The sequence below is a fragment of the Aythya fuligula genome, chromosome 25, assembly GCF_009819795.1.
Source record: "Aythya fuligula isolate bAytFul2 chromosome 25, bAytFul2.pri, whole genome shotgun sequence".
Taxonomy (NCBI): domain Eukaryota; kingdom Metazoa; phylum Chordata; class Aves; order Anseriformes; family Anatidae; genus Aythya; species Aythya fuligula.
The window spans coordinates 6,564,891-6,591,614 of NC_045583.1; the positions used below are offsets into that span (position 1 = coordinate 6,564,891).

The following is a 26,724-nucleotide window of genomic DNA, read 5'->3' on the forward strand; positions in this document are numbered from 1 at the left end:
CTTGTTGTTCAGTATTTAACTCAAGTACCTGCTATCCCTTTGCACTACAGAACATGCACTTGGTTCTTAGAGTTGGATCTTGGTTCCAGTTAAAAGCACTTTGCAGTATGGAGAAAGAAGGAGGTATGGTGAATATAGGCTAACACACCTATAACAGTAAGCTGTTAAAAATGCTGTTCAGGTTGTAAGGTGCAGGTCACTGTCTCCATTTAATTTGAAACTGTGACTTTGTTCCATACCATCTCACAACTCGGATGGGCAGGGCCTATTTCCCTATCCCTTGCATATAATTCCAGCCTAGATGAGCTTAGAAAATGGCAGCTTGACTTCTTGCCTAACACAGTGAGTTCTGTAATGCTTACTCGGAAAACTAACTGGAGGTTGAAAAGTTCATAACATTTTTTTCTTGCATCCTATATGTGGATTAGTAATAATTCGAGATGCAAATTTCAGTTTTGAAACTGTTGGTCTATTAACAAGCTTTGCATGAAGAGTCTACTCAGTGTAAAAACCATAGCATGGGACAAATGTAATGAGAGCTCCTGAACTGCTTAACAGCTCTTTTTTCTGTATCCAAGAGATGAGCTACATCAGTTCTGATCATGTGCATCTAGATTAAATCCATCCTACCCAACCAACCTTGTGTTTAATTTCCTTCACTTGTATCCACCTGGGGATAAGATTATGGCAGTGGCTTTGGATTCAAAGCTTTTGGAAGGAAATTATGTTGCTTTGCAGGCTGCCTAGAAAGGACATAGGTGAAAGGGGATTATATGCACTAAGCAGTTGTCAGAGGTACCAGATGTGTTGCAAGCTTGGCTACTGGTGTATGGTGTCTATCATACTTCTTATTTTTCTGCAACTACTTGGTATTCTTGTCTAAGAGTTTAATGGAACCACTGGCCCAAACCCATATAAGCATAAGCAAACTTGTGTTCACAGAAAAGCAGGAAAGGTGTGTGTTGTGCAGAAGGCATACATAGGTCTAAAATCACTACGCATGGAGGGCAGGAAGCTTAAATGTTACAGATGGATGAGCTCTGCTAATTTTACAGTGTGATTATTCCTATGGGGGGGAATGCTGCTAGCGGAAAACAACTGCTGCTGATCAAGGTAGAAGTTTAAATGTGACCTATAATTCTTGGTGGTGTACTTTAAGGGGCAGGTGGTATGGCTTGTTCTGTTCTCTTCCAGGGAAAGTGGAGCCTGTGTATCAGCTGAAACACATGGAAAGCATCAGGCTCCAAGCTGAAGTGGAGCTTTGAGCCTTGAAGAGGCAGGCTGGAACGGGGTTCTGCCATGCACTGTTGTGATCCCCCAGCAGAGGTCAGGGTGGCCTTGTGGCTGGCTGGGTGGCGCTAGTGCCCTGCAGACCAACAGCTACTGTTTCAGAATCAAGTTTGGTAGTAAAATGTTATCGGACCATCTCCTCTGGGGATGTTTATTAGATGAAAGGCAGCCAAGGGCTGAGATATGTGCCACACAGCTGTGTTCCCTTTTTTAATATGTGCTTCTACCAAGGCTTGATTTATAGAAGGGTTGCACCTCTTGTTGCCTGGGAGCCAGTTTCTGCTGGCATCGTGCTTCCTCTTATGGTTAAGTTGAGGGAGGGAAAAGCAGGGGACAAGTAGTCTTCAGTAGTTTTAGCTGATGATGAGGCAAGAGGGTAAAAAATCTGAAGCTCTGGTGATAGTGTGTGCTATGGAGAAGCAGATCGTGGTTTTCACGTGCAAGGGACTGCAGAACTGGGAATAGTTGTCAGTCTCAGGTTGATGACTTCATGTTTTACTCATTTGAATGAGGAAGGTGGATCAGGACTTTTGATATCATCCTGTTTTTATTTAATCAGGTGTTTTTTGATGGGGAACAAAATCAGCAGCTTTTAGAGAAAAATGGGAAACCTATAAAGGCTAAGCTGTGTACAGCCCGTCTCCTAGGGTATAGTTAGCACTTATTTTTAATTCAAGAACGCATTCTTGAATTTAAGCCTTTAAGTTTGTTTCAGTAACAGGGTAGCCAGACTGGGAACACTATTTACAGGTAGAGAGCATTGTGGCTTGTATTTAAAAAGTCTGCTTTGAAAATAAATTCACAAGGAAATATTTCTATTCACTTTCTAGTGCCAGGAACATCCCTTGTCTCTCCACAAAGATTATTAAAACCAGAAAGCCACTTACGTTATCTGCCCTGTTACAAACAGGACAAGCACACTGTCCAGTGATTCCTAGGCAGAATGGAGTTGCTTGTACCTGGAATCTCAAGAGATGCTGCTGCTCCAACGCTCCAGGATGATGAGGGAATATGCTATGGTGACCTGTTACAGGGCGTCATGGTTCTCATGCAAATGTTTAAAGCTGTGTTTCTAATTTTGGGAGAGGTTTACAACTCCTTTTGCCTGTCAGAAACATCCTGAGGTTAGTATTATCTGAGTTCTTCAGATGTACATCAGTTCAATATCTACACGCATCTAGAGGCATTTTAAACTATGTAACTACCTCATGTTTGTGTGTGGTTGCTCTCCATAAGGGACAGTGTGAGAAAAGTGTTTACAAATGGTTTTGTTAAGAAAAGGATTTTTCTTATGTACATGCTGCCTTTTACTTATGACGGAGAAGATAATTTTAAGAATGTCTTGCACTAAGGAAATGGAGAGGTTAAATACACTTTATTTCAATGGGATCTGTTCCACCAGTCTTAGATGTTCTGCTCACCAGGTTCATGCTTGGGTGAGCAATTGCAGCCTTCTAAAATAGTAACAGGGATTCTAGTTAGCAAAACTCTGTTGCAGCTACATTTGGGGAGCTGCTGCTGTTTGTCTCCAAAATGAACGTGTTCTTAGAGCTGTGCTACTCTGTAGTCCAGCCCCACCAAGAACTAAAATATATTCCTGAGAGAAATCACTTGCATGTTTGTACTCTCTGTTCTTGTACTTCTTGTCATTTGGGGTCAAAGAAAACATCAGAAAAAATGTGCAGTGCCGTTGGGTCCTCCTGCAGCAGCCCCCGTTTCCTCGACTGGCAGATGAAGCATTTTTTCTGAGTGTCTGCACTTCTGTGGGGACCTGTCAGCAGAATTCACCAATGGAAATGAAGAGTACCCTAGCAGTTCTGCACTGTTTCTTTTGCTATTAACATGATGTCTTTTCAGACAGATTCCCAATATTACTCTCTTTCATTTACAGTCTCATCACGACAGGATGTCAGTGTCCTGTCATCATGTGACATAAATTTCCATAAAGCATCTGAATGTTTGACCAACTTTCTCCCATTTCTACTGTTCTTAATCAGTGTTCCCAAAATGTGTCCCCAAACCTGGGGTTACAGTCACCATCATGAAATGTCCTATTTTGGTGCTGATGTAGCACAGTGTCACTTAAATAGAAAAGGAAAAAAAAAAAAAAAAGGGAGTACCAACCCCTTATGCAAACAAGGCCAAAGGGCAATTCCAGTAGCTCAGGTTTAACCTTAGATCCCATGGTGAGAGTACCTGGCATATGAGAGAGAGAGAGAGAGACCTGCCATAAAGGGTCTGTTTCCCTGTCACTGTGATGCAGCTAGCTCCAGTTTCACAATTCAACCTCCCGAAAATAGACAAACTACGGTTTTCAAGTAAAAACTATTAAAGTCATTTCATAAAACAATTGCTGAGGTTGAAGCAGAATCCCAACCTGCTGGCTGTTGTAGAAAGCATTCTGAGTTCCTAGAAATACTGTTTCAGTTTTCTGTTTCATTTCTGAAATCTCACTTAAGCTGTTCTCTTGGGTTGCCCAGGCACTACCATTATATATATCCCATTATTGCTGGTCAAATAAATGTGGACTAAATAAACAGCAGATCCAGGCAAATATAAAATAGACTATTTAACAAGAACACTATGTTCCCAAGTGATTCATACATCTATTATTTAATAGTTTTAGTAGCTGACATTGCTGTTAGTTCAACAAATCATCACACTCACTCAAGAGGTGTGTTTCTTCTTGGTCCTTAAAGTAGGATTGTAGGACTATAGCTGGTTTTTTGTTTGTTTGTTTGTTTATTTTAGGGAGTGAATAAATCCAAAACGGGAAGCATCCATCCTCAGCCACATTTTGCCACCACTTTTAGTGGTATTGCTCCACAGCTTCCCTGTGTTATCCTAGGATTAATCCTTGTACAATCAGATTAAGACTGTTCTCCACCTGCCTTGGGCATGCCCGTGGTCAACATGTAAATGTGCTGCCAAGTTGTGAAGCAGATGCAGTGCCGTAGCAGTGCCCAGCACAAGCAGCCAAGCTGCCAGCCATTGTAGCACCTCTGTCATCATCATGCAGCGCACTGCAATGTGGGCCTTTGTGGGAAAGGCCCTTGGAGAGCTGCAGCTTCTGCATCTGGAGCAGCAGTATCAGGGTGGGGCAGCAGTATCAGGGTGGGGCACCCTGTCACCCTGGGTGTCACTTTTTAGCTGGCTGTAAGATCACTGCTGCCAGATGTGAGAGAGGAGCATTATCTCTGCCGTTTGCATAGGCTGCTTTGCTCATGAATATTCAGGAAGCTACATGAGCATGTGGACAGCAATGTGTCTGCGAGGAAGGTCTGCTGCTCCAACCAGCGTTTCCCCCACTTCTCGAGACAGATTTGGAGTTCTTGTTTGCTCTAAAATATTTGCAGTCAGTCATTTCTGACTAATATTGACATTATTTGCTGTCACATGCAAGCACAGTAGGTTACTGTAGAATGCTGTCCAGCTGGACGCAGTGCTTCCTGGTGCTAGCAAGTGGTGAATTGATAGTCTTTTCATGCATTACTATTATAAGCTTTTTGGGAGGAGGTTTCCACAGCAAGAGATAGGGCTCAGGTGTGGTATGCTGGTGCTCCTGCCAATATTAATTCTTCTAGTTGCCTGGTTAACATGTCCTGCACAGAAACTCATGGTTGAATGTTCACCAACTTTGGTATCAGGAGTTCCCCTGCAGCATGTCAGTTTGATAGGGACCAGTGAGGTATTTTTTAACCAATTCCATGGACGTTGTCAGGTTTTCATGATTCCTGTTTCACAGCCTCTCTTTGCCTCCCTCCTGCTGTCTTTCAGGAATATTATGGTTGTCTATAGATCTTTTGGTCTTCTACAAAGCCCAGGTTTGTTACAGCAGGACAGGAAGGGCTCTGGCACAGGGTCACTGCTGGCAGGTAAGTGTGGAATGTTTTTAACATCTCTGTTGCATTACTGACAGCAGCTGCAAGATTCAGCAAATTTCCTTTCCCTGGTTCAACATAAATTCTCACAGACAAGGCACAAACTAGTGAGAGGGGCTGAAACTAAAAGGAAAAGGGTTTGTATCAGCGCCAGGAAAACCCCAACTATCATCTTCCTTTGCTGGAGATGGGCAGAACTCCACCATCCCCACCACCAAGCTCAGGCACAGCTTTGTGTGCCCATGCTCAGTATCAAGGCCACCAGAGCCTCAATCTGGGGTGTATTGCTGCTGTATATGATGGACACGTAAAAAGGGAAGTTAACCAAGCCTTTCCCTGGCGCCAGGGTGGCGGTTGTCATGTTATTGCCGATGGCTTTATTGGAAGCTGTAAATGCACAGCCGTCCCCTCCCGTGACCTCTGCGCCATACAGGACTGTGCAGCTGAGTCACTGTGCAAGACAACAAGACAGCCATCTGTCTGCCTGTCCATGGTGAATTCCTGAAAGGTGTGACACAAGGGGAGAGATGCTGACAAGTGGTGAGATACTACTGAAGAGGATGAGAAGGCTGACACACATCCTCCAGAACTGTGGTTTGGGGTTCCTGCATGGGCAAGCTCAGGTCAGGGTGTCAAGAGCTATCGAGAATGGAGCCACTTCTCTCACAGGTGCCGTTCTGTTTGACTGCTTTGGGTGGAGAGTGCTCCACCAAATCAGGGATTGCTTTTAAAGCACACATTGTGAGCAAGCGTTAGTCAACAGCTCTCCATAGTAACATCCTTCTCATGCATGGCTATAAAGGGCCAGATTGTGCTCTCGGTGGATTTCAAGCAAATCCATGGTTTGCACAGAAACATACCCTCCATTAGCAGCTCTGTGGTACATGTGTTGTCCGGTGGGAGGAGGTTGCATGGATCACCAGCTTCCCACACCCGTGCATCACACGCCTGCAGTGGGAGATGCCGAAGGCTGGAAATCACAGATTTTGCACCACAAGCCTACACACTGGTTGCTTGTACACAACCTGTGAGGAATCCTGCCATGTGGAAGGTCCCGGTTGGGCTGGAGTTGTCCCGGTCATCCTCCCACCCACTGCCTCCTTGACAGAAAGCCATGCTTGTGTGCAAGGAGAAGCTGGCTTGAGACTGGGAATCTGTGAACATTCTGGATTGACCTTTTTCCCTGCAAGGAATTTTTCAAAAAGGTAAGTGTTGAAGAGCCAAAAGCTGGGCTATGTCCTGGTATATCTGGGTATAAGCACTCTTGGCAGAGCAAGGCTCTGCTGTTAGCTGTGGCCCCAGTCTTTTGAATCCTGTTCATCTAATGGGAACTTCAGACTCTGGAAGCAGCAAGCGAATAACAACTCAAGCATGAGGTTTGAAGCCAGGTACTCCCTGCTGCCCTTGCAGGATGATGAACAATGAGGCCCTTTGCAGCCAGCTGAAAAAAAAAAACAAAAACAAAACAGAACAAAACAAAACAAAACAAAAAAACAACGACAAAAACCAACACAAAGTTTCCAAGCTGCTCATGGAAAGTCAGTGAAGCAATTACGTTAATGACTATGAATGAGGCTAAAATCATTCTTGGATGAAAATGAGTGAGGGGCTAAATGAAATGAACAATTCATAGCCTAGCTCCCAGCATATTTCCACTATGCAACAGCTTTGTTTTAGGAACTGTCTCATCCCTCATTTGTGCTTGCTGGGACTCTATTTCCACTCTGCTGGGTCTGGTGTCTCATCAAAATGCCTTCATAAATGGAGCAAACAAGAGCTGTATATGGCAGGAAAACATTCAATTAACATGATCCAAGTTGTTTTAGGGGCAGAGTTAATCAAGCGTTCAGCGTTTTGTCATTCTTGTCTTTCTTTCCTGGGAAAATCCTATTAGTATGAAATCACTTAATTGGGCACTTCAAAGAGCTGATGGGAAAACAGCCTTCACCAGGATATAAATGCCATTCAGCTGAACACTGGGTTCATTTAGACTTTTGCTGGAGCATGAGTGTTTCATTAAGAGCCTTCATATTTCCTACTTAAAAGAAAAAAGCTTGTTAGTAGAGATAATAATAATAATGATAAAATCTTGGAGATTTGAATCTTGCTGAAGCAGGTTTTTAGTGCATGCATATTCATGGCTTCATTTACAGCTGGGCATCTTACACCTATACTAAGTGCATATCAAACACTGCTTTTCTGAGCTGGGTGATTTCACAACTGCTTTGGGTATTCTTATGAGTAAAGAATGTTTCATACCCCATGGGAGGTGGGTGACAGCCCCAGCTGATCTTTCAGGTGTTGTGCGGTGCATTTTGCAGGACCGCACACCCAAGGCCAGGAGCTTGTCCTTGCTCTCCATGTCACAACCCCTGGCAGAGGGGAGAGGGCTCTTTGGGGCATGCAGGACTCTTCACTGGGAGATATGATCAAGGGGCTTTCTTTTAGGTCATGGAGAAATTGCAAAAGAACAGCTGAGGTGGTCTCAGTTTCCCCATGATCAGGTTGTTTCTGTGGACAGAAATTTAGGCTTTTGTAGGGCTTGAGTTTATCCTGCCTTGAAGAATAGCACAGTGTGCCCTAACCTGTCATTGAAAAATTCATCCCAAAAGACCTGAAGGAGACTCATCTGCCTGGGACTTTTCCATTTCTTCCAGCTAATTTGGTTGCTCTAACAGGAATATTAAATTTTCTGACAAACCTTGTTTCACTTGGCCCTTCAACCATCAGATTTCCAAACCAGCTTCCCTGCTGCTGCTGCTGAGGACGGCTGGGTGAAAAACTCTGGATCACTTGGTTCCTATGATCACCTCTGGCTTTTGCCTGGGTAAATGTTTCCAGGTCAATCACATGCTGATATATTAATGACATTTTGTATTCAGCCTATATAACATTCTCCCATGTAGGTCTCTGAGTGCATTTAAAGCAGTTAAGAACATGGGTTGGAGACTTCAGCATCTCACCCACCAAGAGGTCCTTTCTTGGCACAATGTTTTGCCAGCTTCATTCTTCTGTTTGGGCTGAGGATTACTTTAGGCAGATGCCTGTGGCTCAACAATTCCCAACTTACCCCATTCTCAGTGTTTGAAGCCCAATTTCTTCACCCATCTCAGATTATTTCCCCCTTCCCTCTGCATCCCCCAGCACCAGGGTGCTGCTCACCACGTCCCTGGAGAGGACAAAACTCGGTCTGAGAGGAAATGTGCTCAGGCATGCTCCCCTGTCACTGCCCCGGCCATCCCAGCACTGAGCACAGGCTGACTCACGCACCTCTGCCTACTGTGAATAATTTATTTGCATACGTCTGAAGCAGCTTCTTCTTCCCTTGACATCTGCTAGGACTTACCTGCAGTGAGCTGTGTGGAGAGGAAAAGCTCCCAAGGATTTCCCATCCCAGATGGCAACAGCCTTTCTGTATTTAAGTGCATTCAATGGCTTGGAAGAAGGATACTTTGAAGGTTATGAAATGTGCATTAATTTCATATATCACTGTTGCCTTCAGCCCTTAGGATCTGTTTTGCAAGCAAATTGCAAGAAAGGATTTTCCCATGATCACACCATGGGGGTTTGGGACAAGTGGGTGAGGCTGGGACAGGAGAGGTGACAGCTCTGATGGTGTGGCTGTAAAAAGAGGGTGAGAAGGAAACTCTCTGCCTGTCCACACACCACTCCTGGTCCCTGGTGCTGTGCCTCTGACCTGTTCCTCCTACGTGTTGTTGGGATTGAACATCATGAGTCACCTTTGGGGTTTTCTTTAGTTCCTGTACTGCCTTCTGCATTAATCACACTTTTCCCCCCCTTTTTTTCTGATGATGCCACTGCAGACTTGACCATGGACTGTCTGACCCAGACCCTGACACCATTTCTCTCCCCACTTCCCATTTCCAACAACCCACTATGTGTAGGTCTCTACAGCTGCTGTTTTGCTTCCTCCCCTGGGGTGCTGGCTCCACACAGCCAGAGCCTGCAGGTGTAGCTCAGCCACTGATCCCAGCACTAGGACCTGAGGGAGTGAGCCACCCTCACCCTGGGGACCCTAAGCCCATCCCAACAAAACTTCCTGGCCATTGTTACGGAGCCACTTGCTAGGTTGGTCCTGGAACATGCCCCTCCAACTGTAACTGGGGGTATTCACATCAGCCAATCATGTTGGTTGGTTGTCTCACATCACTTTGCTTCTCTAATCCTTCTTTGCAGCATCACTCACTCACTCTCACATCAGCAGTTGCTGGAGTTTGCTGCAGATTGCAAAAGCAAGCCCACTCCTTCATCTGCCAATCAGGTGCTGCTTTAAAAAGCTGCCAGCTTTGACAGCTTCATTCTCTCTTTTTTTTTTTTTTTTTTTTTTTTTTTTACTTTTTTTTTCCCCTTGTATTTGGGAGTCTTTTATGAAAAAGAGCTCACTTAAACAGTGAGCATCCTCTTGGTAAGTGCTTCTCCATCCAAGAGCCCCAGGTGGCAGCTGGAGACTGCACTACTTGGGGAGGATGCACACTTCACCACTGCTGTGGTTGGGCCGGCGTTGGGCTTCCCTTCGGTTCTGAGCACATCTTTTTGACATCCAGAGGAAGTAAACCAGTGAACTTCAGCTTGAGCAGCACTGGCAGTTGGCAAGGAAATGATGCACAGTGAAACACATTGTGTTGCTGAAAGGTGCTCCTGCAACCAGGAGCAAAAATCTCATGGGAGAACAATGGGAACAGCTTCCCTGCAAGGAAAGGCTGCTCCAGTTTGCCTGTTGTCTCTGTGTATTACAAACAGGAGGACAGGTTGAATTTGTAGTGCTTGTTTTCAGCCTGAGGGGGAGGCTCAAAAAACTGCACTGGAGCCTGTTAAGTTGTGCGTGTGCTGGACAGCAAGCTTCCAGCATCTCCCACTGAGCCCCAAAAACATTAACAGTGGATCAAACTCCAGTGATTTGGCAGCATTTGGGTTCAGCCCCCAGCTTTGCCAGGATGGATTTTCTGCAATGTGCAATATTAATTTAGGATGCTTTCATATTCCCGAGAGGCTTGCAGGGACCTTTCCTCCCCATCCCATCCTGCCTGTTCGGAGGGAGCCAACCTGAATATGAATGTCTTGGCCAGGTCCTGTGCTGCAGTGGGGACCAGCACTGGAAAATACTGCTGCAGTGTGTGGCTGCCTCCAGCCAAACATGCCCAAACATAATCTCTGGCTGCTTGGGCTAGGTGGAAGCTGCTGGTCCAGACAGGAAATGCATGGGGTTTTTGCATGCTGAGGGTCCTGCTGCTGGGAGGGCTCAGCCCCCAGCACCCACCAGTCATGGGGTGCCTGGTGCTCTTGAGGAGTGCCTGCAAATGAGAGCTTGAATCTGGCCTTGTATGCCTCTTGAAATCGTGCTGTCATCTTATTGTACCCCAAAGGAGAGTACTATGTTTGCACCCTTGCTGCCCAAATCATCATGTCCAAGGTGCCTGGGCAGTTTATGTCATGCTGAGGGGATGCTGCAGAGCCCGTCCCTGTGCATCACAGGCAAGCTGACCCTGAAGGCATTGACTCTGGTGCTTTAGGGCAGACGTGGCCCCAGCACAGCACAGGGGTGGGTGCTCTCTGCTTTAACCCCAATGGAAGCTGCCCTGGTTTTGGACCTTTCGTGTGCGTGAACTTGGATGCATTTTCCAGCCACACATCCCTCCAGATACTTCCCACAGTTTCCTGCAGGACGTGCACAGACTTGTTACTCCTCCTCGCCCTTGTCTGGGAAGCTGCAGGACTCAGACCATCGGATGCTTCCCCAAAACTATTCGCTGGTGCAGCCCGGTGCAGGGGCTCCGCTGGCGGAGCAGAGCCCGGCCCTCTGGATGAAAACCCCGCAGGAGAGGCCAGGGGCAGACCTGCAGCCCAGGACAGGGCTAGGCAGTGCCTGGGGACAAGGGGTGCATCACCCCCGAGCCGAACACCCGAGGGGCAGCGAGAGCCGCCCCGCGTTACTCCATCATTCCCCTTCCCATTTGAATTCCGCCCTCCAGCGGCCCAGGAAAGACCGCGGTGGGATGCGGAGCCCCCTCCAGCCAGCAAAAACGCCGTTGCTGAAGATCCCAGCGTCTCTTGCTTGGCAAGGGGGCGGCCCCGCGGCCCCCGTTTCCTGCATCCGCTGATGGGGGGTTCCCGCATCGCCCCGCGTCCCCTGTCCGGCAGGCCCCGCATCCCCCCGGACGCCCCGGGTCGGGGCCGGGGTGGGGCCGAGACGCGGGGGCGGGGGGGAAATCCCGGGAGACTCCGTGAGCGGTGGGAGGCACCGCCCCGGCCCGCCCCGCCCCGCTATAAAGGGCGGAGAGCGGCACCGGGCAGCGACGGGAGCGGCGACGCGAGGGTGAGTGCGGCGGCGGTGGCGCTCGGTGCGGGCCGCATCGCCCTGCGGGTACTGGTGCTCGCCGGGGTTAGGCTGCAAGAGGAGGAGGAGGCGGCGGCGGCGGCAGCAGCAGCAGCAGCAGCTCCTCCTCGCCGCTGCCGCTGGGAGGGCGGTGGCTGTGCGCCGGTAACGGGGGAGCGGGGAGGTGGCGGCCGGGTTTAGGGTGGCCCGACGCCGGGTGGCGCTCGCCCCCCGGTGGCGGCGGGCCGCAGAGCATCCTTCGCCCCAGCCGAGCCGGGGGCGGTGGAGCGGGAGCCCCTTCCCCACTCTGGGCCGTTGGCGCCGTGAGCGCGGCGCCCTTTGCCCCTTCCCCGGGCTTAGCGTCGCGTCCGCTGCCGGGTGCAGGATCTCCTCGCAGCGAGCGGGTGGGACCGGGAGCGGGCAGGTCCCGGTGCCGCAGGTGCCAGCGGGGCCGGGAGGGGGACGAGGGGGTCGTCGCTCGCCGCGCCCGGGAGCGTCTCGGCCTCGCCGGACGAGGTCCGACCGTGCGCCCGCATCACCTGCCGGCCCGGCCCGTGGAGCTGGGGAGGCTGCGGAGCGGAGCCACCCCCGTGGGAGGGGACGGCGACCTGGCCCCGGTCCTTCCGCGTTCGGCCGCCCGCAGCCGTGACTCAGGCCGAAGCTGCGTGGTGGCACCCAGGCCCCCGCGGCGGCTGGAGGATGGGGACCTCGAGGCGTGGCGGAGGCGGGCAGGGCTGAGGGTGGCCGGGCCGGGTGTCGGAACATGTCCCCTGCCCGGTACCTGCCGGGGCTTGCCCGGACATGCTGGGACTTGCCTCGCGATGAGGTCACCCTGCTCGCGCTGTGGCTGCCAGCGGATAGGAAGCTGCATTTCTGTTTTTCCTCGGGGATGCTCGCTGTGGGGTGGGAGCAGGGCAGAGGGTCGGGGCGACCCCGTCTGGGGGCCCTCCGGCAGCCCCTGGGTGTGCTGAGCCGGCTGCCTGGGTGGTGATGTGTGGTGGGGACCTGGGCTAGGACAGATCTTCCCTAGACCTTCCCAGCTGCTGGGGCTGGGGACAGGAGGCTCACCCCCTATCCTGGGGGAAGTCTGGAAGGGTGCATGTCTGGGGGTCTGTTGGGGTCCTGGCTTTGGGGATCTCAGGTGGGGTGAGAAATGGCAAAGCTGTCTTGCATGAAGGGATTTTTGTGTGTTTGTGAATCCTTTTTTTAACCAGATCTAGTGAACACAGCTGCCAAAGTGGGATTGAGTTCCAAAAGCCGTTAATCCCAGAGTGGTGTTGGTTTTGCTATGATAACAAAGCTGATCTCACAATGGTGGGTGGTGCAGGGGATCCATTAGCCCCACACATGTGTCAGGGGAGGGCTGCTTGGAATGGAAGCCTTTGCCGCTTACCTTGAAGGTCAAGGCTGTTAGCATTAATTTGGAAAAAACAAACGGGGTCTTGCCCCTGGTTACCCAACAGCTTCTTAGAGTTGACAAATTGGTTAAAAGTGATCAAACTTGCAGCATGTTCTTGCAGCTGCTTAAAAGGCTTCCTTGCCACTGAGCCTGGGTTTTTGAGATGAAGAAACTAGCCAGAAAAACATCCGGTTGCTTCACTTGCATGTGTGCCTGCCTGAGTCTTTGTGACTGTATGGAAATGGGAATGAGGTGGGATTTTAGACTGAGGTGCTGGATGCTCTGCCATGGCAGGGCTTCACCTGCTGGAAGAGGAATGGGGAATGACAACACTTGTACATTTCCCCATCTCTCTGAATCACTCCAGGCTGTGTTTGACTTCATTTATGTTTGAGTTTATGACCAAGACACCACTAAAAGCCCAGAACGAGTGTTGGCAGACAGGGGCTCCACTCTAGGCTGTTTTGCTGCCCAGCAAGTCCCACCCTGGCTGCAAGCTGCTTTGCCCTGGCAGTAGATGTGTCAGCCCTTTGGCTTGCTCATGGCTCACCCAACACCCTCTAACCTGTTCTGCTTTCCTCCCAGCTGCCACGATGCCCCTGTCGCAGAGCAGGGCTGGGCAGGTGCCATGCAGTAGCAAGGTGTGCAGGAACCTCTTTGGCCCTGTGGACCACGACCAGCTCCAGAATGACTTTGAAGATCTGTTGAGGCAACACCTGGAAGAAGCTCAGCACCGCTGGAACTTCAACTTTGAGACAGAGACACCATTGGAAGGACACTTCAAGTGGGAGAGGGTACTCCTGGCTGAGCAGCCTTCCCAGGAGATCCTCAACCTTGGCAAGGCCACCAGCAGTGAGTGCAGGAGCTCCTTGGCTCACAAGGTCCCATCTAAGGACCATCTTGGTGGGTCTCATGCTGAGGCATCTCAGCAGAGCTCAGAGTTTGGCAGGGCTGGTTCTCCACAACACTTGAAACGTGGGCAGGCCACCATTAAAGGTGAGTTTTGGTGTCCTCCTGTGTACTCAGTGTCATTGCTGGTGTCATGACCATCCTGGTAGGGACAGGTGGAGGGGATTAGGTGCAAGAGCCTTGTCTGACTCCTGGCCATGGGATCTTCATTCATCTTTCCTGGGGAAGTGGAACCTGTCTTCCAAGGGGAAAGGCTGCAGACTGGGGTTCCTTTGATTGCTGAGGGGTGGGCAGTGAGTTCACACCAGGGTTGGAGGTCTTGTGACTCAAAATGACCCAGGACAGTTCATCAGCTTCAGTTCCCATGACCTGAGCCTGTCCTCAGGATCAAGGTGAAAATACAGTTCAGAACAGTCACTCCTGGGAGAAGAGATGGTGGAGGCTATTCTCTCCTGGAACTCATGGCTTTGATAGGTGGCTCTAAGATGAAGCATCCCTGGGCTAGGTTTTGGGGTGCTGACATGGGAAGCTTCTGCTGCTTCTGATGGGCTGGAGGCATTTTTTTAACCCTCTCTTCCTGCCCTCCAGACTTCTACAGCTCCAAGCGAAGGGTTGTCCGTGACAAGCCCAGGCTGTGACTGCTACCATCTGGGACAGATGCTGATGTGCTCTGGGGTTATCTCTGGCTCTTTCCCCTACCCTGTACTGTGTAAGTTGTGTGTATCAAGCAATGTTGAGTCTGTAGTTCCCTATTTATGAGTCCCTCTGGGGTCCTGAGAGACCTTCACTGTGTGCAATGTGTAAAGAAGAGTAGGAGCCCATGTTGAAGATTGCAGCCCTGCCAAAGGGATTGAAGAGGACTGAAATGGGGCATGTGGGACTGTCCAAGTCTATCCTCTGTCCTGTGTTGGTAGGACCAAGCACTGTCCTTGCACCATTTTTGCACTATCCTGCTGTCCAACCACGGTTCTTCCCTGCCTGATGGCCAGCTACGGAAGATGTGTCAGCTCTGTGGCACTAGAATTCATCAAGGTCACCAATATGGATTGCAGAGCAGTGGGACAGCCTGGCGCAGAGTACACAGCATCACTGGCATGTGGTGCTGGCACAGCAGGATGGACATGTCTTGGTGAGCCTTCTACCACAAGGGGAAGCACAGCAATGCTGGGGGCTGCTCCTTCCCCCCAGGAAGGAAGTACTGGTACCTGGACAGCCCTTCCTCTGAGTGGCTCTATGATGCTATCAATGGACACCAAAGTGGTGATGTGCTGGAGGTCCTCAGCACAGCCCCTGTGGGGCCAGCAATGCCTGAAAGACTTTGGGTTGCCCTGAACTCTGACCCAAACTCCCATTTCCTCATGTTGTTGGCTTGAGTGGTGCTGTTTGCCCTCCTGTTGTGCCTCATTCAATGCTGACACTAGGCTGGAGAGCTGCTGCTCTGGCACTGTAAGACTGCTTGAGGGATGGAGTCTTGCTTGTGAGGATGAAGCTGAGAGAAGTTGTAGCCTTTTCCTGAACTTTTTTTCTATTAAGGAGCTGGGGGAGAGGACCCTTGCCTGGCTCTGCAGAGTGAGCAGCTTCTGTTGTCTCTGGGATGCGGGGATGTCCTGGCAGTGCCACATGGTGCTGCAGGACATGTCCTTGCTCTTGAGGGACTCAGTGCTGCCAGGTCTCAGCACTTTCACTGGGTTCATCTCCTGCCCTGCTGCATTTGGACTCTGGAAACTGGTGCAAGATGGTCCCAGGTGGAGTAGGGATGGGGTCCACCTCCCACCTTGTACCATGGTGCACTTTGCTGTCGAAGAAGCTGGCAAGCTCCCAGCACTAAATGTTTATTTATAAAAATGCTATTAAGGCTGCCTGGGGGAGGGGAAATACCTGTTTGTCTATAAATGTAACTGAATAAATACAAGTCTTGTGTAAGGAAATCAGTGGCTGTGGATTAATGGAAATAACTATGCTTTGTGGTGAGCTGGGAGCAGGGTCTGTCTGTGGGGGGAGGTGACTAGGTACCTGCCTGGTAGGATGGGCTGGGGACTACTTTAGGGATGCAACCCTGCATTGTGGGCTGTGCCTGCCTTTGGTCTGTCTGGGAGTAGGGATGGAAGCTTCAGCAACCATGGAGCTGTGCTTTATGTGGAGCCAGGTGGGGAGGGGCTGTCATAACACTGGATGATATCTTGGCTTGAAACATTGAAGCCATGAGATGGGAGTTGTTGAAGAGTGGTGGTGTGGTGAAACCTCACCCCAAACAGTCCACTTAACCCTGCCCAATTGTGGAATTGGGTGTGGAATTAGCACTGTGGTGCTCCCCCAGTGTCCTCAGCAGAAGCTGCTGCCACATGTGTGGGAACCTCTGCTATCTATGTCATGCCTCTGCTTCCACATGCCCAGAAGCGCCCCTTGAAATTCTTGTGGAGTGTTATCATTGTGCAGTCTTTTAGCTGTTGCTGTCTCAAGCCCTTTTAATATTTTCCCTTTAAGTCAGTCCTTCCAACCCCTTTGACTGTTGCCAGCTGCTCCCCTCTGCTGTCACTTCACCTTTGTCAACAGCAGTGATGGTTGAAGAAGGGAGAAGTAAATCTGCAGCTGAACATCCCCCAGCACTGTTCATGGGGCTCTGGAGACAGCCAGGACCTGGCTCCTGTAGTCCTGGATATGATGTTTGTGCTGCCCTGGGAGACCCCAGCCCTGACTGGGGAGTGGCTCAGGCACTAACCCCTCATGTTCCTAATATGGCGTTAAATCCCCTTTGATCAGTGCCTTCCTGGGGTCTTCTCAGGGCCAAAGAGTGCTATGGCTGCTGCAGGTTTGTGCTGCCCTAGAGCTGCTGAAGGATGCTGGAAGGATTCTGCAGAAGGATTCTGCAGTTGGTCAGCCCCACCTCCCCCTCCCTGCCTTGCAAGCCATTCCATCGTAAGTGCTGCTGTTTGGAGATATTTAGGGTTCTCCCCAAAAAATCATCCCCAAGGAAAAGCAAAGCTGAAATGCAGCCTTCTCTGTGCAGTGGCAAATGGCCACAGGGGCTGCAAGAATTAGAGATCAATGTGAGATTGGGGTGCTCTCCAAACAACCCAGCCTGTGTCTGGAGGGAGGCTGTGTTGATGCAATCTGGGGTTATGGGCACAGGCTTTGCCTTTGGAAAGCAAAACCAGAGCAGTCATAGCCTTTGCCCGTGTAATGAAGCAGTCCTCTGTGAGGGCAGTAGCTGGATGTAAATTCTAGTTATAATCTAAAGATAATAATTGACATTTCCCTTTGTTGTTCTTTAACCTTTTTCTTGGGATGTCTTCTCATTTTGCAGTTAAAGCTAAACAAAAATGAGTGCAACCCATTTATTCTGCCATCCTGCTGCAAACCAGAGTGGTTGAAGGCAGCTGAGCCGGCAAGTACTTTCTCAGTACTGGCTGTACGTGGTGTCAGTAATTCCAGCAGCATCCCCTGGAAAAGACTGGTACAAGCAGCATAGAGGTGATTTCTCCAAATCCTGGGGCCAAAGCCAAATCCTACAAGGGGATTTTGCAGGTTTGCTCCTTCATCACTGGGATGTTATAATCCAGTAGTCTTTTACATAGATTAGTAGATTGAGTTATTTGGCCTTTTGAACTAATGTTTGCTGTTTCTCTGATGCATTTCCCCTGCCTTGCCCCAGACACGTTCCATCCTTGGCCAGATGCTGCAAATGAGGAAAGGACAGGGACTTCTGCTGTGCTTACAAGTGGTGGTGGAGATGCTGCTGCAGGGCTATTGTAGGTTCAGGACAGTTTTAGGGTGTCCAGTGACCCCCTCAGGCAGGCTCTTCGCATACTTGCTTGCAGCACAGCAAACAGGAAATGTGTGCACCGGTAGTTGAGTGCAACCCAAAAACGGAAAGCTGCCTTGAGTAAGAGAAAATGACAGCTTGGGCGTGGGGCAGGCGGGTGTGCAGCAGCAATGCCCTCGGCGTGGGGCTGATATCCCTCTAACCTCAGGGAACCTCACAGCACGGCCAGACAGTGCCCTGAAGCTCAGGATACCTTTCAGCACACAGAAAAGGTAAGTTTTGCTCTAGAGGTGGCTCATGCATCACCTTAAATAATAGAAAAGCAAAGAAAAAATATTTTTGCTAGTGTTAGTGACTTACAGTTTAGATTTCGGCCCTCTGTTACTCCTGGCTGTGCAGCTGCCAAATTTTGGCAGTGATGACCCTATGGAAGCCTGTCAGCAGGAAATATCTCAGACTTCAGTGTTTAAATTCATTTTTTTTTCCATCTTTTCCTTGTTCTGTGTCCCCGTTTCATGGTGTGCAGCAGGCTCAGCTGTCTGTGGTGATGGGGCAGGTAGCTAGGGATTTTTCCACCACCTTCAGCTGTTTCCCCAAAAAAATGTTGCTTATGCTGTCTTAGAGGCTGGGATCACAAAACAAGGTACCCAGATTCTGCCCCCACCTTGCTGGGTTCCCTGTGGGACCCCAGTGACTTTGCAGGACCCTCTTATGTCTTCATGATGCTGTGGGATGGTGCTTGTGGGTGCTGCACAAGAGTTGAAGAGGATGTGGACATTTTGGGGGCCTATTCCTGCATTTCCGGTGCACCTTAGGGCTTAGCAAAATTGCTGTTTCACATTGCAAAAGGAAAGAAGCCAAGGGATGGAGCAGCACGGGGTTTCCCCAGGCAGAGCACAAAGACAGGCTCCTACCCTGGCCAGCTTTTGGTCACAATTTGGTGATGCTGTGAGGCACCAAGGATGGGAGGTTTGAACCAGGGGAGAATGTATGGGCACAAGTGGAAACCTCCCCAAGGCTGCATGCAACTCTGCTCAGGGATGACTCACAGCTGTGAAAGCTGGGGAGGGGAATTTTAAAAGATGCTGATGAGCTCCCACAAAACAGGTGGAGCCACTCAGCTTTGCTCAGACTGAGCATCACCCCAGCTGGTCCTTTGCTGAGGGCTATGGCACCTCCCAGGTGGCCTTCAGCCCTGGATGCTGCCCTGCATGTCCCCTGTAGCCCGGGCAGCCTGAGCAGGGCAGAAGCTGTGTGCCTGTTGGGTGCTGGGCTCAAAGCCTGGCTGGTGGGGATGGCTGTTGCTGTTGGCTGAGGCCACGTTTGCTCTGTGCAACCGGAGATAAGTGCCTCTCTTCCTATTGCCAAACCTGCCAGCCACTCAGGGCTGTTTCCACCAGTTAAAATGAATTTCTGAGACTCAGTAATCACTGGTTCCCCCTCTGCAGTACCCAGCTGTGAGCCATGGCTGAACACCGGGCAGGTGCCAAGGGCCGGCGCATGGGCTCCAGCCGTCGCAGGCAGCTCTGCAAGGATTCTGGTCCCAGCGAGGAGCCACTGTGGGCATCTAAAGTCATGCAGAAGGTGCAGGACTTCATCCAGGGGCACCACAAGGACCAGACAGGGTTCATCACTCGCTCAGACATGCAGGTAAAGAATGGGACCACTGGGATCCTGATGACTGGATGTTTTTTTTTTTTTTTTCCTAATTTCTTTTATTCTTAGAAGTTGCAGGAGAAGAATTTCCCATGCAGCACGGAGGAGCTGGAGCTCCTCTTTGATGGGCTGGATGCTGCTGGCACCGGGCAGTTGAACACTGAGGAGTTCGTTGCCGGGCTCTGTAAGTACCAACACAGTGTCTCCAAGCATCCTGGTCCCGTCCCAGTGCCCCTTTTCCAAGAGGGATCTGCAACACTCCCTGTTCTGGGTGGCACACAGTGGCCCAAAAACAGCCCTGCAGCTGGGCTCTGAGCCCATGGCTCACTGGGTCCAAGTGCACTGGAGCAGCTCGGAGAAGTGCTGGGATGGTGAATGCCAGGATTTGGGTTGGGCACTGAGGGTTCGGGCTGTGTTTTGACAGGGCAGTTCCTGAGCTCCCAAAAGGCCAGCAGGGACCATCGCCAGCGGAAAACAGCATCCTGGAGGAACTTAGTCTTTGCCGGCCCTTTGTTGGAGGGGGTGGACAGTGAGGAGCAGAAACGCTTTGCAGCATTCATGGACCAGCTGGGCACAGATGACATCTCTGAAGAGTGAGCAGCCTGGCTTAGCACCTATGGGTGTCCTGCAGGATGGGGCAGAGCTGCCTGAGGTTGGAACAGGGCAGGATTTTCCCCCAGTTTGGTCCCCCTACAGGCTGCAAGCACTTTTTCCTGGGTGCAGGAGCAGGGGACAGGATCATGGCCACTGTCAGGACCACATGTCCCCAGCAGCATGGGCTAAATGATAAGAGACGCCAGAACTGGCAGGGCATTGGGGGATGTTTGCTGCCAAAAGCCTCTCTCTCAGCAGGCGGGAGATCTGGCAACTCTGGGCCAAGCTCCGGAAGGATGAGCCACAGCTCCTGGGCAACCTGGAGGACTTCCTGGCCAAGATGAGGCATCGCATTCAAGAAGCCAGGAGCAAGAAGGAGGTCTTGGAGGTGACCCTGAACAAGTGAGTCACCCCATGACATCAGAGAGGGACAAGGAGGGGAACAGGGACAGGAAGGATGGGGTTCCTGCTCACCCCAGCCATAGAGATGCGCCCAAGGAGGCATCCAGCAGTGAATGGAGCTGAGGTTTTCCTTGATTTCGATGTTTGGGATTGAGCTCCCTCTACAGTCACTCACAGGACAGCAAAAGTGTCAGACTCCTGGACACATCCTTGCTGGGTGAATGCCTCCAGGCAGCCATGGCTGCAGTCTGCAGGTTGCATGGGCAACATGGGGTCCCCAGACCTGCACCCTTTTTGATGAGGTCTGAATCCCCCCCGACCCCTCAACCCTGCTGTCCCTACCAGATGTGTGGCTGACCACAACCTGGAGGTGCAGCGGCTCTGTGCAGCCATGGAGCAACAGATCCAGCAGGAGCAGGAGCGGCTGGAGCAGGAGGTGGGTTTATTAGCTGCTCATCCCCTCCAGCCATCCACTCTGGGTGGACCTAGTGCCCCCAAACCTAGATGGATGGGTGGGTGCCAATGTTCCTGTTGCCACTCCAGAGCATGGCCCGAAGCCACTTGCATGGCATGGAGCTGCAGCGAGTCCTGGATGCCAGTGAAAGGGAGGTGCAGCGCTTGGTCACAGCACAGGTAGAGGTGAGATGATCCCAAATCCTGGTCCCCATTGCAATGCAGAACTTTGAGCTGTGCCTTTACCTTTGGCATGGTGTTGTACACCTGATCCTGGACAGTCCCTACCAGCCCTTGATGCAAGTTACCACACAGGACCTCCATCACCTCACCTCTGCCACCCTCATCCCCTTCCTCTCCTCCTTCCCTGGGAGCATCCAAATTGAGTTTTCCACCTGACACCCTGGGGGAAATCCAGCCCCAGGTCTAGAGGATATGGTGATCCACCATTTAGAGATGGTGATCCATTGTTTTTCATGTTGGGCCAAGGGGTCCCAGCTGGGTGTGAGTGTCATAGTTGTCATCCTGCAGCTGGAGACACGGTGCCACAGCCTCCGCAGCATGCAGCAAACTGCCAGCACTGAAAAGCAGCAGCTGGAAGAGAGCAACCGGGTGCTGGAGGAGCAGCTGCAGCACATCAACCTGCAGCTGCAGCAGACCCATGGGTACCTGTGGACCACAAGGGCTGCGGTAGCTCGAGAGCACATGGAGGAGCTGCAGTGAGTAGCTGAGGGACCAGCATCTCCTTCTGCTCATACCCGGTTTCCTCCTGGGGTTTGAAGCAGATGGGATGTGAGTTGTGATGATGCTCAGCCATCATTTTGCTTCAGTTGGGGAGGCAGTGGTCTGGATGGTATGGATGAATAGTGGCTTGGTGTGCAAAGTATTGGAGGGGGGAGGGGGGAATACAACAAACAAACAAACAACAACAAAAAAAAAAAACAGGACTATCAGCATTATGCACTGAATGTCCTTTGAAGGTAGTCCCAGGAGATGGGGGCAACCTTCACCCAGGAGGACCCCAACCAGCACTGGTGCTAGGGCCAGTGGTGGGTTTTGTTGTCCCCCTCCTGGCTAGACCAAAGCCCATCACTACTTCTGGAGCTAGTGATGACCTGGGGGCAGGGATGGAGGCAGTGCAGAGGATGCATTTCCCATTGTGACCCCTGTGCTCTTTGCTTATAGGGACAGAGCAGTGGCAGAGCTGCCTGGTGAGATGCCACCATCCCTGCAGGTACTGCAGCCATGCATGGTAGGAACAGGATGGGGTGTCCCTGCTCCAGAGCCTGGCTTTCACACAGGGGGTTGGCACCATGTCCCACATGGTTGAAGAGGGATGGGGCAGCAGCATATTAGGGTTGATACTTCCAAATTTTGTGTGGGAATGTCTGTAAACTGAAGCTGGAAAGCTAAACATCATACGACATTGATACACTCCCTTGTCAAGCATTATTTTTCCCTTCTTTTTCTCTCCGTTCACCACAGATGAGTCCACAGCAGAGTGAGAAGTGTTGCTCAGAGGTGCAGATCAGGCTGGGGTCACAAGTTGGCAAGCCACAACGCAAAAACACCCACCAAGTGTAAGGGATCCTGGGCCCAGGTCCTCCACCCTCCCCAGGCTAAACAGCACGTTTCTTCCTTGAAGTGCTCCTTTCTTACCCATCCATCTCTCGTCTCAGAGATCACATAGTTCCTTGCTCTGCATTGCTCCTGTTGGAGCAGGCACTCACTGTATCTGACTGAGATTTTTCTTTTAATCTCTGATAACATGAATGCGGAGCTTGGGAAGAAGCACGTTCACTTTCTCAGCTATGATGTGATCCTGGCTCTGTTTCTTTGCTGCTCTCTGAACTTGGCAGCTCCAGCCCAGATTGGAGATTTTGAGCATGGCACTGTCTGTAATACAGAGGGGTTTGGAGAGGGATAGGCAAAGAGGCAGAGGAAGCATCCTCCAAGGTGGAGGTGGATGGAACAGAGCTGCTGCCAAACTGTTCTCACACCATGTTCTGCTCTTGCAGGGTTTGGGAAAAGCTGCCAGCAGAAACAAGCATTTCAGGACTGCCAAGAGCACTCTCTGTAGAAGAGGACCCTTTCCCTGAATTTCTGAAAGAGGAATGTTTTTCTGACCAAGGTTCTTTGCTAAGAGAGATGAATGATGCAATAGCAGCTCTGAGCATGCAGCTGAAGCTACAGGCACCAGCTGCACTGGCAGAAGCTGCCTGTTGCCTGCAACATGATGCTGAGCCCCAAAAAGGACCAGAGGCAGCAACACTGCATAGCTCAGCCATTGGGGCCCCAAGGGATACCCATGTCGGTCACAAGCTGTTCAAAGAAGACCTGAGAGAGGGACGAACTGCAGCTGAGCTTCCTGCTTGGGACATGACACAGGCCAGTGCGTCCACTGAGGAGCTGGGGGCAGAGCAGGGAAACAGCATGGAGGGAGCAGGGCAAGGCCTGGAGAAGGTGAAAGGGACATTATTTGGGAAGGGAAAGGGTGCTGATGAGAGGGGGCAGATACTAAAGGAGGCTGAGCGTCCACAATGTGCACCCAGAGAGAGAAAAGAGACAGCTGATCAGGAATGGGTGGAGGTGGAGGAAGCAGAATGGGTGCGCAAAAAGACAGAACAGGAAAAGGCACAGCTGCCAGGAGATGCTGGAGAAGCAGCGTTAAGCCAGGGAGAAAATTTGGAGGCAACACCCGAGGGCTGGGAACTGGAGCTTGTACCAGGTTGGGACTTGGCCAGAGATGTGCTTGGGGAGCTGGGAGGGTGCCTGGAGCCGGAGCTGACATGCAGGGGTGAGGTGCAAATGGCAGCAAAGCAGGAAGACAGTGTCCTCCCAGGGGTGACAACAGTTCCCAACCCCAAAAATGTAGATGGGGAAGGTGACGGTGCAGAGGTGCAGTCATGGGGACAGGACAAAGGAACAGTGCAGGTAGATGCAGAACCAGCTCAGGTGCATGGAGCAAAGCATCGCAGGAGTCATGGAGCAGCCTGTGAGCTCCCAGCTGAGGCTGCAGAGGAGGAGAAGGGTGCAGGAGAGGCAATGCAGGGAGGGCAAGGTGATGCCTGGCTACAGCCCAGTGGGGAAGATTTTGGGGACATGAAGGAAGGGACCGCACATGCACATGTGCTACAGCTAGAGGCAGTGCCACAAGCTGAAACACAGGAAGGGGCAGTGGTGGCAGGTGTGCAACAGCTGGAGGCCCTGAGCAGTGCTGCCAGTGTGCAGCTGCTTGCAGAGCTGGGGGAGCTTGAGGCAAGCCCAGGAGGGAGCCCAGCAGCAGAGCTACAGCACCGAAGTGTTGCTGGTGCCCCAGGTATAGAGCACGCAGGGAGCAAGGGGCCAGATGTACAGCCCCTGGAGGGGGCTGGTAGAGCACAGCCAGGGCTGGAAGAGAGAACCAGTGCTGCTGCAGTGCTTGGTGAGGGCCTTTCCCCAGCAGAAACCCCTATGGAGTACCTAGGTCTGCCTAGGCTGGTCCTGATTAATGCTCAGACACTGGGAATGGAGGAGGCAGAACACTCTCCAGCAGAGACTCTGCTCCGTGGGGGTCTTATCCCAGAAGCCCCAAGGGATGTGGGGCACCATATGACCATTCGTCTCAGGGAGGAGGCTGGGGATGGGGGACAAGGACCAAGCGAGCCTGGGCTGCCAAATCAGCCTCTGCTTGATCCGCAGGGAGCAGAAGCTGGGCTGGCAGAGGGGGCTGCTTCAGAGGTGCCACAACAGAAGAAGGCTGGAAGCATGGAGGTGCTGGAGGCCCTGAGCAGTACTGCCAGTGTGCAGTTGCTTGCAGAGCTGGGGGAGCTTGAGGCAAGCCCAGGAGGGAGCCCAGCAGCAGAGCTACAGCACCAAAGTGTTGCTGGTGCCCCAGGTACAGAGCAGGCAGGGAGCATGGGGCCAGATGTACAGCCCCTGGAGGGGGCTGCTAGAGCACAGCCAGGGCTGGAGGAGAGAACGAGTGCTGCTGCAGTGCTTGGTGAGGGCCTTTCCCCAGCAGAAACCCCTGCGGGGAGCCCAGTCCCTGATGGACTGGTCCAAGATAATGCTCAGGAATTGAAATTGAAGGAGGCAGAGTCACTTGTGCAGGTGGAGGAACTCTTATCAACCCCTGGAGGGAGCACATGGGCTGACCTGCAGCCCCTGGTTGAAGAAGGGACTGGGGAAGTGGCACAGAGCCAAGCTGTGGCTTTGGAAGTGGGGCTGTGCAACACAGATGTGTGGGATGGGGATGCTGATGCACCTGTGCCCCTTCCAGCTGTGGCTGCTTTGCATCCTGAGTATGCTTCTGCCACTAAATATCCTTATCCAGATGTAAAACTGGTAGCACTTAATGATCCAGATGAGCAGGTCCTGGAAGAAAACCAAGCTCTGGAAATTTTCCAGGAAAAGAGTGCTGATGCAAAGGGGAGGCCTCTGGCTGGAGCTCAAGGTCTGGGAGTTGTGCAGGGAGCTAGAGTAGAGGCAGAGACAAGGATCTTAGTTGAAGTTCAGCATTTAGAATTAAAGCAGGGCCATGATACTAATGCAGCCACACTGGCCGCCTCTGTTTCTGAGGTGCCTCTACAAATTAGCACTCTAAATTGGGATATGGTGATGCAGGAGGATGTTCTTATTCCAGATGTGCAATGGCTAGGTGGTTCGGGACAGGCAGCCCAAAGTGAGCTCCTGGAGGAGGTCTCATCAGAGGAAGAGAAGATGAGGCTTCATGCTGCTCCCCAGCAGCCACAGGAGAAGCCACCATGTGTGATAGAAACCAAGCGAGTAGCTGCTGGACCTGCTGAGCCTCCAAAACAAGAGGTGCCACCAGTGTCAGCCTTTTGCACAAGGGTCCAAGAGCAGGAAGGTACTGGGAATGATCTGCTGGGGATGAATCTCAGAGACAGCACACTGGTGGATGCAGCCAACAGCAGGGTGCAGCCTCAAAGGCATCTCTCAGAAGAGTGGAGGGAAGACCGTGATGTTAGCCAACCAGAGAAGAAAAAAGAGATTGGGCAGAAAATGAGCCAGGAAGGTGAGCCCAGCCCAGGAGAGCAAGGAGCTATGACTGTGAATGGAGCAGGAGCTTCCCCAAGGGGCTCTTCTGAAGTCTCCCTGGACCCAGACCACTTGTACAATGTGCTGTTTGTTGGTGATTCCCATGTGGGCAAAACATCCTTTCTGTACCGGTTGCATGCCAACACCTTCAACCCACACCTCACTGCCACAGTAGGTAGGTTTCCTCTGACTGCGCTCTTGAGGGCTCTACACCTACTTGTGTGACCACCACAGTTCCCTTTCCTCTGCCCCATAAGCTGCTGGAAGTCATTACATGTGCATTACTGCTCACTCAAACCTGTCACCAAGGACCAAGTAGGACCACCAACATACCTGGGTGCTCACAAGCAGGTAATGGTGGTCCTCCTTGCCCTCTCTGGGGCAATACTGATGGCCCCAGTGGTTTTTCTCTCTGGTCTGCCTTTTGTCTCTGTTCTCTGAACCAAGCTGGTCTTACTCATTGTGAAATTTGAGACCTTTCCAAAATTCAGCCATCAGAGATCATGAGTTCCTCTGGAACCATCCTGCTTCAGATGTGGCCCCACACTATGCCTACACAGCATGGCTTCTCCATCCATTATCTATCACAGTGGTCAACTCTATGATAACAAAACATCCCCTTTCTGTGTATCCTAGGACTGGATTATCAGGTCAAAAGCCTCATCATGGACAACAAGCACTTTGCTCTCCGCCTATGGGACTCAGCTGGGCAGGAAAGGTGAGGTGCTGTGCTGTATGACTGGGAAGAGCAAAAAAAGCTTTTCATTTTTTTGGTAGCTTAGTGGAATCAAATGTTTTGCCTGTGCTAAGCAAAGGCGATTGTTTAGGGATGGACTCTGTGTGATCTGATAAAAAATAATAGAGAAAGTAATTAAGATAAAAGTAAGCACTCAGGCTGTCTGCATGGCCTCTTCAATCAGGATAGGAGCAAATTTTTTTTTCCTTTTTGATCAACCCATGTTTCCGGTTTTCCCTCTGGGATTTTAGATTGGTTCTAGGTGAA

At 51.2% G+C, this 26,724-nt stretch overlaps 1 protein-coding gene across 3 annotated transcripts; it reads left to right on the forward strand.

Annotated features, from left to right (window-relative positions):
* Positions 1-11,463: 11,463 nt before the first annotated feature.
* Positions 11,464-15,741, forward strand: CDKN1A (cyclin dependent kinase inhibitor 1A). Of its 3 annotated transcripts, none has more exons than XM_032203399.1 (3): positions 11,464-11,505; positions 13,490-13,900; positions 14,402-15,741. In XM_032203399.1, the coding sequence occupies exons 2-3, from the start codon at positions 13,498-13,500 to the stop codon at positions 14,449-14,451; spliced, it is 453 nt and encodes a 150-aa protein (XP_032059290.1). In that variant the 5' UTR covers positions 11,464-11,505; positions 13,490-13,497; the 3' UTR covers positions 14,452-15,741. The 3 variants fall into 3 exon arrangements, with proteins under 3 accessions (XP_032059290.1, XP_032059291.1, XP_032059292.1); XM_032203400.1 differs by lacking the exon at positions 11,464-11,505 and adding an exon at positions 11,827-11,944; XM_032203401.1 differs by lacking the exon at positions 11,464-11,505 and adding an exon at positions 12,263-12,282.
* Positions 15,742-26,724: the final 10,983 nt, after the last annotated feature.

Bases quoted from the DNA above. Each gene is read 5' to 3' on its own strand.
- CDKN1A (XM_032203399.1), top strand. From the start codon at position 13,498: ATGCCCCTGTCGCAGAGCAGGGCTGGGCAGGTGCCATGCAGTAGCAAG. The intron at 13,901-14,401 runs GTGAGTTTTGGT...CCTGCCCTCCAG, and splicing joins TGGGCAGGCCACCATTAAAG to ACTTCTACAGCTCCAAGCGA.